General features: G+C 40.5%; 1 protein-coding gene across 3 annotated transcripts in view; it reads right to left on the minus strand.

Moving 5' to 3' along the window:
• Positions 1-4,649: 4,649 nt before the first annotated feature.
• LOC100644581 overlaps positions 4,650-12,381 on the minus strand; it is a 35,985-nt gene continuing 28,253 nt past the window's right edge. For all 3 annotated transcript variants that reach the window (XM_048412837.1, XM_020866894.2, XM_020866893.2), the window contains exons 7-8: positions 11,134-11,232; positions 4,650-6,003 (exon numbers count right to left, since the gene is read on the minus strand). In XM_048412837.1, coding sequence (XP_048268794.1) covers positions 5,978-6,003; positions 11,134-11,232 — 125 coding nt within the window. In that variant the 3' untranslated portion in view covers positions 4,650-5,977. The remainder of the gene's footprint in view (positions 6,004-11,133; positions 11,233-12,381) is intronic.

Consider the following 12,381-nt stretch of genomic DNA (forward strand, 5'->3'; position numbering starts at 1 on the left):
CATATATGAAATATGCGAAGTACGCTATTCGTTGTAATATTTAATTGTCGAAAGATATCTTTGGTATTTAAGTTGCATTTTTTCATTTATGCTCGCAGAAATTTAAATCTGCTCGGCTATTCGTAATCTTCTGATTAGAGTAGTTCGATCTTTCTATTCAAGACGCGAGATCGTGCGAAGACCGCAGATCAGCGGGGACCGGAAGGGCGTCCCCTTTCAAACGATCCCCGTCAGAATCTGCTCGAGAGCGGGCAATGAGAGAAGAAAAAACGAAAAAGAGGGAGAAAAGGCGGAAGGGAAGGTGAACCGAATCTCTATTTTCGCAGGTTCGCGCTGCTCGGCCTTTGAATAGACGCGATAAGGATCTTATAACCATGCAGAAGGGAGGGGGGCTGGATTGATGGCGGGGTGTTGTGAAATATAAAGTAAACTACCTGACATTGTCGCGATACGAAGAGGCGCATCGCTGCTTGAATATTGATGCACTGGCTTCCGAAGGGAAGATGAAAGGGGCGGCACAGCCTTCGCTTCGGCTTTTTAATAATGAATTCGGCCCTTCTGCCTCGCGGATTTTCTCCCAACCGCTTCAACATTTCCCCTTCCTTCTGTAGCCTTTGAACACGAGGGCGTAAAAAAGGATTGGTTACTCTTGCGATTCCAATGGAATCGATGAAGCATACTCGAATAGAGACTTTGATTTTGAACGACCGAAGATTCGTCTACGTCGAATTTTGAGAATTCTCAAGGTATCTTGAACTTTATACTTTGCGATTTGTGAAATTGTGATTTATACATACTATACATTTGATATATTGAATTCGTAGCTTTCGCGAATCAACGAGGTGAAAAAAAAATGACGAGAAACACAGGGAGACGCCTAATGCTTTCCTAAAATGGACGTAATCGCGTCAAGGGCTTAAAAGGCTGACCCTAGAACCGCGCTACGAACCCCAGAACTGACTGATAGGCTTCGTCGTTTCGCTAACGTGATTTCATGTCGTCGACCTGACGATACCTGCTAACTGACGGTCTTCCGAACTGGTGAGCAGACTTTACTTCGATTCAGACTAATCATTTGCGCGAGAACTACCTATTAGATCCAATTTCTCTAATTTTCAAACGCCAATGTAATTACACGAATATTCTATCGAACGGGGATCTGTTTGATAATATTTAGTTAATATAATTTGTCTCGATCTCTTGCCGCCAAAAGTGTTTCACGAAGCTGCATACTTTCACCATTTTATACTTCAAGCGGCACCTGTTAGCGAATACTACAGTGTTTCTCGAGATCGGTTGGATCGATACTGCACCTCGATGGTAAGAGAAAGGTAGTTGTCTCTTGGTTCTAGTCTCAGCTAATTCCATTCTGTACAGTATTTCAAATTATATAAGGTTGAAGCTAGCTTCTGGTCCATATTTCGTATTACTTAGATTTGCAAGATCTAACCATCAGTTAACACGATTCTACTCCATATTTTATGCTATTCAAACTTGAAACTCTTCGTTTCAGCTAATTCTATTTTACATTGCATCTCACGTTACATTCAACTCCTTTCTACACTGTATTTCATAGTATTTAAGTTCTAAGATTCTGATCTCATTTAATGTTCTTTGTCTCCGTACTACATTGTCTTTCATGTTACTTAACAATTAGATTCATCGATTAAAAAAATCAGTGGAATTGATAAATTATTTCCAAATCGCCAGAGTCTATTTTCACGATCTGCCTCGTCACACTTCACTAATCTTTAGATCAATTACCTATTGTCTCTCAAACATTATTCTTTCGCAAATAATAATCCACCTAACTCTTGAAAAGACGCAAAGTCATAACGAAGAAAATTCTATTTTGATCTGAAGGATAATGGAAAATCTGCAGGTTTCGCTAAAAAGAGAAACATTCGCAGAAGTATGCCAAAAAATCGCAAGAATATTGTCACAGAAGCATTTCATCGAAGTGGTACATCGATAATTTCCTTAACCACGCTATATTTCCCGCGGCGCGACGCTTTGCACGCTCTGCTAACTGTATGCGATATCGATTCGCCGAGCCACGTGCAACTTCGTTATGTAATAACAGACAAGTTATTAATCAGTCAACGAGTTGGACGCGATAATCCGTGACCATTCCTCACGAGGGTGTCCCGAAAGTGGTCTCGTTCGCTGATATCTTAAAAGTGGTCGAACCAGCTTCTCCTTCCCCGATATACATATATATCTCGCAATATGAGCACATTTTTCCTTAGGAATCGCTACCAGGTCGGGAAGAAAGTTTCGCTTGTTTATTTTACAAGGAAACCAGTTTACATAGGCTGGGAAGTATGGCGCAACAGCGTGAGTAGAATCTAGTTAATAGTCAGTTGAATAAATATTCATAATCCTTTACGCAATAGAATGTTTACTTTTTCTTTCCTTGACGCTAGATTTCCTTCTTATGGAGGCGTAAACGGCAAAACTAGCGCAAAAACTAGAGTAGTATACCGTGAAAAAAGTGATGTCTCTCGTTTTCACCTTATTAATGGCACACAAAGTGTTACTTGAACTCTTACTATATACTTTGTAGAAAACTTTTCTGCTTATTCATTCGCAGACGCTTTCAAATTCGTTCGAAACTTTGTCGATAGGATCTTGGCAAATACAATCGTATAGTCGTATCTTACCGTAATGCTAATGAAATTTCAAAATGTTTTGTATAGTACACTTGTAAAATGTTTTGATAAATGTTCAAAGAGTCATTGCACCTTGAATGTTAGTTGGAAATAACTTTATGCTCCCGTAGCTTTGCGAAGTAGATGTGACGGAGCAAGTCGACCCAAACTCTAAACGTAATTTCGTGTGGCGAACCGCGGCGTGATGTCCCGAGAACCGGCGAATAATCCGATCATCGAAGTTTCAGCCGGGCCAAACAGCCGGTTTACAGTTTACTTATTCGCTGGGCTTCCGATAAATTCGTTTCATGGGAAACCAGTGAAATGCAGGCTGGCCACGATAATCGATAGGCTGTTTGCTCGACGGGCTGGAAGTTCGCGATACCGATTGACGAACAGGACAAAAGTAGTTCTTTGGTAACATGACGCGACGGCGATTCATGGAAAGTCTAGGCCGCCTATGTTTCATGTTCGAACAGCTCCAACAGCTCGTCGAATTATGTGGGTTTATAGTCGAGACACGAATCGCCGACTGTGATTGGGAATTGTTGCTTTCCCTCATGGTCCGCGCACGTATCTTCTATTATTACCTTCTCTTTTCCTCCGTATCCTCGTGCTCACCGCTACCTAATGCAATTGCTTTAATTCCATGTAATTGTATCGATTTTGCTTCCGGTTTACTACACACGCCTTCTTCCGTGTGATTGCCTTCGCATCGATCATTACGTGCATGCTCATTGTGACGTAAGAATATGTAGAGAATGTTCAATGAAGAAATACAATCGTAAAAATCGTTACGGTAGAATCTAACAACAGAAACGGATATAGGCGGATATTAGATAAAGAAAACTTAGGTAATCATGATTCCTGTACAATGTAAATTTCTTCTATACTTTCATCGATATAATGTTATACGTCGGGAGAGACTGCGATCTTTATCGTCCAAGTTCCATCCAGTCGTTCTTAGTCGGTAAGCAGATAAGGACAGCGTTGGTCAGACAGGAAAATTCCGCGTGTTTCTTCGAGAGAGAGAAGACATTCGTAATTAAGACTGTGGCGTGTCTAGGCAAGTAAATTGGAACCACGGCAAATCTTAATGATCTAATGGACGCCTCGTTAATCATTCATGGGGGAAAAAGAAGGAAAAGGGGAGATTAACCGCGCTGACTCAGCCATTAGCTTCCTGGGAGGCGTGCAGAATGCCGTTGATTCTTCGTTCCCCCGCGGGATGGAACGACGCATTAACGTTCTCCGCACGCTTTTGAATATCCTGCTAAGCCGTCTAGTTCTTGACTAGATGCTCGCCTCGTCGACAAACTTGGATATACTCGTTGAGAATCAATCTTTTACGATTTCATCGAGCGGGTGTTGTCGATGTTACCCGATCAATGATCGCTATCTCGTTTCTTTACGGCTGTTTCCAGATCATAAATTAAGCAGGAAGCCACCGACATGCCGCGAGCTTCTCTGCGGTTTTATATAAACCTTGCCGAATTCTTGAGATCCGTTATAAGAGTCAATTACACGCATAGTATCGTGTTTATAGTGCACTCTTACGATCTCGTAACAAACTTTTCATCACGTCGGTATACGAACACGCGCTGAAGCGGTACGAGATCGCACGATTTCGCGGTTTAATTTCCCATGCATGCTTCATCCATCGCTGCGCCGAGCTACGAAGATAGTGGTCGCGTTGCGCGTAATTACGTTAACGAGACCGTCTTTGCGAATCGGAATCGATAATCAGAGGTAATTACTCCGTGGTAAAGGAATTCTCGTTGCACGTGTCTCGTTATCGTCAGATGCCGTTTCACCGCGAATCGACCGGGAACCGTGTTATGACGCGAATCCCACAAATGTCGATCGTCTTCTCAACGTACTTCTTATTATAACTTTTCTTAATGGTACATACAAAATATATGTTGTATACAGATAAGTAGTACTTGCTTACTATTCCACTGGGATAAGTAGTCGCTCTCAAAGTTAGGTTAATGCTAATGAGATTTCAAAATGTTTTATACAACACACATGATATTGACATCGAAATTTTCTATCATAAGCGTTCAAATACTTTCGCAAACCACTGTATATTCTCATGATTACGGCATAATATTCACCAGGATACGTTCTCGTTAACAACAAAATAATTTTATTGGATCAAGAATTATGTACAGTTCTATGTACTTAAGATTATGCTTATCAACCGTGACTGGTGGTCGAGCCAGATTGGCCTGTGATCGATGAACGGTATTCCGAGTCGACGGAACAATCCGCAATTTTCCCGCCCATGCATCGCGTGCCGGTTACATGCCTCGCGCATTTCGATTTCAAGTGCAGTCTATGACTAACCCAAGCTGTACGGCCGACAATCGGTCGATCGATCGAGATGTGACGTAATAAAGCGAGGCAGGCATGCGTGCACCGCGACAGCACGTTTGAGAAATCGCGTAGGCCAAATCCTGGAAACAACTCGATCGCGTTGTGTATCGTGTATTAAAATTGATACGGAACAGCGTTACAAGGAAGTTACGTATATTTACGACGCTAATTTCACGCGTCTTTTAAGGGACTACTTTGCATGTGCCCGTAGAATGATTGATGTTTGCCTTCTCGATTTCTATCTGCTTTGCTTATGTACAGGAAATTGAGTAGGGGCTGCAATCTCGACAACGACGAACGATAAATGTTTGAAGCGTAAACTGCGTTTCTACATCGATAAAGGTACGCGACTTTTAGCGAACGATTCTAGATATTATACTTTTGTTATATTAACAACCGGGGAATCTCCATTACATATTAAGAAAGAGGTTAAAGTAAATTTACTTTAAACGTAATTTCATTTAGTTATTGTAATATTCCTATTCTATTAAATATTTTACTTTTATGTCACCCTTCTAACAGTGAATTCTGTTTTGACAATATATAAATTTGACCACAGTTAAAATTCTATGAGATTTTATCGTGAAGGAAAATTTTGGATTAAATAATTGAGATTCCACTGTTGCGAATTGCTACAGTAACGCTATTTGTATAAAACGTTAACGATACATTAATTTAAGATATGTACTTCTTTGTACAAATACTGCTAAGGATACTCCTGAGTGTCGTTAGAGACACGTTTAGAAACTCTTCAGGCAGCATAAAAATAATTAAAGCATACAATATAATACAAAATTGGACGCAGAATTATTTGTTCCTAAATTATTCCTTGCCACGGATTCGTCAATTTCTTGAGAACTCCTTGCCATACCACTTCCTCACTGATGATGACACAGTAATCACGAATCTCTCGATATTTTTACCTCCATTACCTCCTTTATCCATCGTTAATAGTAAAAGTACCTGTAGAAAGCTGCAACAAAATATAAAAAATAATTTTACTCAGCTTTTGGAAATACCGAACCGCTATCAATCACCATAATAATACATTATCCTTTCAAACATACGTTTCTAAACCCCGTAAAATTTTCAAATTCACTTTCTCTCCTTTCAAATTAAATTCACCATATCAAACTCGATCTATCTGGACAAAATTCTTCGCTTTCTCTTTTCTTAAATTTAACTCGACACTTCACTAAATATTCGTTCTACATATTTGTAAACTTTCTTCCCATAGATAGACATTGAGGCGATATTTCATTGCTTTAAACAATGCACGCTACCAGTTATGAATAGGTATCACGAGACAAATCTCATCATGTAACAAAGCTGTTACGTTCCTGGTTTTCTAGTTCAACATCGCTCTTTCAACAGTCGTTCAATCCTGCATATTCCCGCGAAACAGGGTGCTCATCGTCGAGGCGGCAGAGTTCGAGATGCCGCGATTTTCACGAAGGATCGCGCGACTAACCGGCAAAGCCTCGTTTCCGCGAGTAATCGCTGGGACACCTGACCACCGGTAATGAGAAGTCAGGCCCGGGACCACTTCAAAGCTGCTAATTACAAGACCCTCGTCACCCAAGCCACCCTACCTCATCCACATCCGATATTCTCTCTCCCTTTGACTGTTAAGTGCTCGCTTTTCTGCCCGTTGGCTCCAGTACTGGGCCGACCGCGGCGCTGACAATAAAGTTAACCAAGAGGGAGATGGCAGTGAGATCCATTAGGCAGTCGAAGGGGCGCCATGCTACGCGTAAATTTAGGCCCCCTCAGAGTGGAACAGACTAGAGAAGAGTGCTCGTACAAAGTAAGGGTTGCTTTTCGACGATGCGGTCTTTTTCCGGTTCGCATTGATTGAATTTTGAAAAGATTTTAACTTCGCAGCGGTGCTTGATGCATTGCGTCTAGAGAATAGTGGAGAAATCGTAGAAGTCGTGTCTGTGGTTCAAGTTTAACGATCGATTCGAGTTACGGGGCAACACGTGCACCGAAGAGTCTCGTTTCCCTTTCTCTTACCGACACGACGACACCATCAATTCTCGATCATAGACGTTCAAAGGGCAGAGGGAAGTCGATCGAACTTTCACTGGCAGCCGGTCGTTCGCGAAACTATATCATTAACACCTAAATCGTGCTCGTCTCAAATAGCTCCCTGTGTCCCGGGAATTTGTCCCCGATTTCCACCCCGTAATTACGTTCCTTCCACGCGATTATTCCGCGCGAAAAGGCGGACCAGGCCGATATCGCGGCCCGTTAAAAGCTCGACGGTAGCATCGTTAGAACTTCGCAGAATAACGCGCAGACAACATCGGAATGGACGATCTCCATATTAACGACCCACTTCGTCGCTAAGCATTAACGAAAACGAGGCTTGGCCTGGCTGTTTCGCGTGGCTGAATTAAATTATGCTTTGCCCTACTTATCTCACTGCTAGTGAATCTTTCGAATTATCTTGATGCCGCACGACGAATCTCCAGGTAATCATGGTTCGAAACTTTTAACACGTTTTCTTGCCGTTAAAGCGCCACTGCGATAATCGTCGTCAGCTTCAGAACAGACGTTTTAGCATCGTAGAAGATAATTTGATAGGTTTCGAAAAAAAGTTCTAATCTTGGAAATCAACAACTTTCTTTGTGACAATCTTACATAGCCGCGGACAGAATTCGTGGTCTGTTGGATGAAATCGAAAGTCTATTGGTACAACAAGTGTCTGAAACTTTGAATGTACAAAATTACCCTTCGATATTAAATAAATAGGAGAATAAAACCAAAGCTGAAAGCGTCTAAACGGACGGCACGAACTCGTTGAACGTTCTAATACTAACTGCGTATTGCTGTTTGAGATAAGATCGGTAATTAAATTCTGGAGTTCCATTAGAGAGAAGTACGAGTATATTTTATATATCTGCAATTATGTAAGGTAGGTAGTTTACACTATCACGCTTTTCAATAAACTTTCATTAACCGAGTAAATATTTGCAATTATATTGCAGGCAAAGGTGCGCATAGTTCTTTAAGTGGTCCGTTCGGTAATTCGATTAACTGTTATTGCTCATAATGACAGCGTATGAAAGTCGCGCAACGATTCGTGAAACTGTTTGCACACCGATCGAACCTGTCTTGTGAGTAGACTGCATGCTTGTAAAATTGCACCCATTACACATTCATAACGGATTAAATAACAACTCGTTACGATTACTCGAAATCGTATTACGAGCCTAGTTTGATGAACGAATTAAATATCAGTTTCGTTCGCAGTGAGTCACGATAAAGAAAACGGCGAAAGCCTAGCAATGAGTAATTGCGTCTGTTTACGATTATAAAATTCAAAATTGTCTTCGTTACGCGACTGGTTAACACTTTCAGGGTTGCGTTCGACCACTGAAAAATGCAAATCAATTTTCTATTCCGAAGAACGATGCGATTCTCTCATATAATCAAAAGATATTCTAAATTGGCTTTTTTTTAACAACCCAAGTTATACGATTTCCATTATTACAGGAGAAACTTTCTGATCTTTGAAATCCCCAAAGAACGTTTCAATTCTACTGTTAAATTAATCGACACGGTTGTTAAATTTACAGATGCGGAAAAATATTCTACAATCTATCGCATGAAAGAGAAACCGTAATTCTTGATGGAAACACGACAGCCACTAAAGAAAGCTACGTTTGAAACTTTATAGCCGTCATAGTGTTACGAAAAGAGAGCCTAAAACCGCGAACTTGACCGTGAGACGAAGAATCGGGAAGTCGAGGAACATTGATTCGAGCGGAGGTACAATTTCCAGCGTGATACTAAAAGCGACGACCTTGTCGTTGACCCGGTTGACCTCGTAACACCTGTTACGCCTCGCGAAGTGCCTCAGCCGAGGTTACGCGTAAACGAGTTTAAGTCACGAGGCCAACGAAACCACTTTCACTGACTCCCCGTCACGCTGTTCTTTAAGTGAATCCCAAGGCCTGACTCCTCTTCGAGGAAACCGGTATTCCCTTCCTCTTTCTCTCTCTCTCTCTCACTCTTTCTCTTGTTCTCTGCCCAACGACGAAGATCGTCTATGGCGGGCACGGCACGATTTCGATAATGAAGGACGAGAGAAGATTTTTATTCGTTCGCGTAACTTCTGCCGGGAGAATCAACCAGAGAAACAGCGAGAGAGAGAGAAAGAGAGAGAGAGAGAGAGAGAGATAGGGGGAAATCCCGGCGACGTAATCCCGGAAGAGGAAGCCCTCGGTGCTTCCATTTGCGCGTGGATTACTCCGTGATGTGATTTATGCGAGAATCGAATCGGTATTTTCTGCGAAAATATTGCCGTCAGCCTCGGGGATTTTAGGGGTGGCTTGTTTGTTTCGCAGGTTCGATTCATAAGGAGGAAGATTTTTTTCCTTTTTCTTAAGAGGGTGCAAAACCCTGACAAGTTCAAAATGCCGAGTTTTTATATTTATTAATTCTGTTTAAATTCCAAGTGCGTAGAATATTTTGTCGACGCGGCCTATTAAATAACCTAATAATTGATCTTTCGAATATAGCGAATAACTTTTTCGTTTTGTAACACTTTTCCTTTAAGGCGATCGAAAGTGAAACAAAATGTTACATGAATATTATCTGAAAAAAATCTGGACTTATCATTCCGTAATTATCAGACCGTAACATACGTTCGTCCTGTTTTCTCAGTTCGTATAGTAAATACAAAAACGGGACACGGATTTACGTTACAACCCAATACTTACCTAAAACAATTCTCAAACTTTATCTATCTTCAGATTCTAAAATTAATGCTAGACTAAGCTTACCTGTACGTCACCATTCTACATGCCAACTTGTATGTCTTATTTACAAAATGTTAGTAGAATTTCGTACGTTAAGACGCACTTTCAAATTGGACAAGTGTCGGGTGTACTAATTAGCACCAACTAGCACAAACAATATCTATTGTATTAGTAATATATGACTGGATGAGAAACTCGTGGGTTAGTGCAGGAAGAAGAGTCTTGTGTTTTCATATTTACAAGTTTCGTGTGACTCGAGAAATTTGCATAATATTGGAATTGATGCTTCGAAGGTTAGATGTCCGTTTATATATTATAATTTTCCGCATTTTAACGCAGTGTTTGACATTTGAGAAAGGTCAGTGAGGAAGGACGTCGACCTTTGAGTAGTTCACGATCACGAACGAGATGGAACGTCTTTCACGGAAGCCAAGGATTGCAAACGTATCCTCTATATGTTGAATTCAATGATATTCGGTGTAACTTCTGAGCTCTTAAACATCACGTAGGTTATTTAAAAGTGACGAAGTAGAGTAGATAAGTCTTGTTACGAAGATTACTAGATTGCGGATGTTTGTGCACTTATCAAAAATTTAACCCTGCTACATTCTTTCTGCCATTTTCAATCCGTTTTTATTTGTCCAACGCTATATGACAAGTTTGAACAAAATATGAGAAAATTCTTGTTTTAACATTATATCGAACGTGTTCTTAAAATGTTACAAACTTTTTTGTTTGCCAAAGTAAGCGCAAGTGTGAAATATAAAAATTCGACGATCGCAGCAGGAATAAGTAAGAACCGAGAAAACAATACTCCGTCTAAGTTCAATTTCTTTAGTGGCGCTCAAAAGAAATGTGAACTAAAATAAACAGCCGCAATCTAGAGATTACAGTATTGTTACCGTAATGAATGTGAGTCGTTTAATGAACAGCAAGATGAAACGATTCCAATGAATTGACACAGTCGGCACGTGTCAATGAACACAAGTATCTTTGTGTGTCCCTTCAGTCACACTCTAATTACACGATGTAATCGAACATTCATACTCAATGAAAGAGATCTTCATGCAGCATGAGGACATGTTGAAGTAAACGAAGGAAAAGGCTGGGTTATCCGACGTGTGTGACAACAAATAAATAGTGTTTTATTCACAAGTTAGGTGCACAAGGACGGCGACAAGTGCTCGGGGTTAGTTTCACCCCCAAAAGTTACTGCTCGCCGCGGGGGGTCTTTGGTGAAGATCTGAATTTTAAGAGCAGACTCGTTGCCATTCTCTGCTTCTGCGTCACGAAAGCGGTTTCATTTTCCCTTCAGAATCCAATCGACGATTTACCTTGGTTGGGTGGCACGAATCCGTATCCGCTCGCGCCTACTATCACTCCGCTTGTGTCCGCGCTATTTGGCGGGGGACCCGGAGGGAACAGCACTGGACCTGAACGAAAAATCATCCTCGTTAAAAATTTTGAAAGTAGTTGCAAACTCTCAATTATTTAACCCTGATCCGGTTTTCGAACGTGTTCCGTCTCAAACTCGCGTTAGTTTCAATCGTGAAAGAAATTTCTAACGTGTTAAGAAAGTCATTGCCATACAATTGCAACAAGAAATCGCGCATTAATTCTTTTATATTTTCCTAAAATTGAGAACATTATCCAACGATAGAAAAATACGATACAATCGGAAATTATCCAAAGAACGTAACACTGTTAAAAGGAAAGTTAGCACCAAATTATTACATTACAGTAAACTATAACTTCTACAAGAACTGTTCGATCCACTAACGTGTCTCACCTCCAACGCAGTGTCAATTTCTACAGCTTTTCAATTATCCTCGACTGATTAATCTACCTCTTGCACGTTTCACAATATGCAAAACTGACTACTGCGTGAAGCCTGAAGCCGTCACTCATCAAACTGTACGTTCAATCATTTCGACGCTCGTCGTTTTCATGTCCGTCGGCCCGAATCCACAGGAATTTCAATGAGACACGATATCTTAGTTTCAACTCCATTCCCACGAATGCAGTGATTATAAAAAATCATAAACACGCTTTAAGTGAGCTCGTTAGATGCCTGTCAAACCGTGACTCGCGATTATTCAAACTACCAGTCAACGAAATTACACAGTTGTCTATTTTCAATGAAATTTTTAAACTATCAATCGCTGTTTTTGGTGAAATTTTTGGAATATATTCCGAAAGATATTTGATTTATATATCTTTTATCTGTAATCGTCTACATGTAGGTTTATATCTCACATGTAAAATTTTTAGGATGACTGCCGAAATTTACAGTTAGAAATTAGAAGAACTACGAATTCAATTATAAACTACAGAAATGGCTATATTTATTGAGAATAAACAAGTCAAAAACCACTTAAGGAATTGTTTCAAGATTACGAAATTCTTTGCGTAATCAGTGATCCGGCCTTCACGGCTTCTGTAAGTCTTTCTCTTGTATCGCTATGATATTTCGTTTCTTTGACGGCGTTTGGTCTAGTTTAAATCGATTGTTCGATCACGATCAGAAGCAGAAATATGAATCACGTTTCACAATGTTCATGTACAATAATTCTCCGCGACCT

This window comes from Bombus terrestris, chromosome 15 (genome assembly GCF_910591885.1).
Source record: "Bombus terrestris chromosome 15, iyBomTerr1.2, whole genome shotgun sequence".
Lineage (NCBI taxonomy): Eukaryota > Metazoa > Arthropoda > Insecta > Hymenoptera > Apidae > Bombus > Bombus terrestris.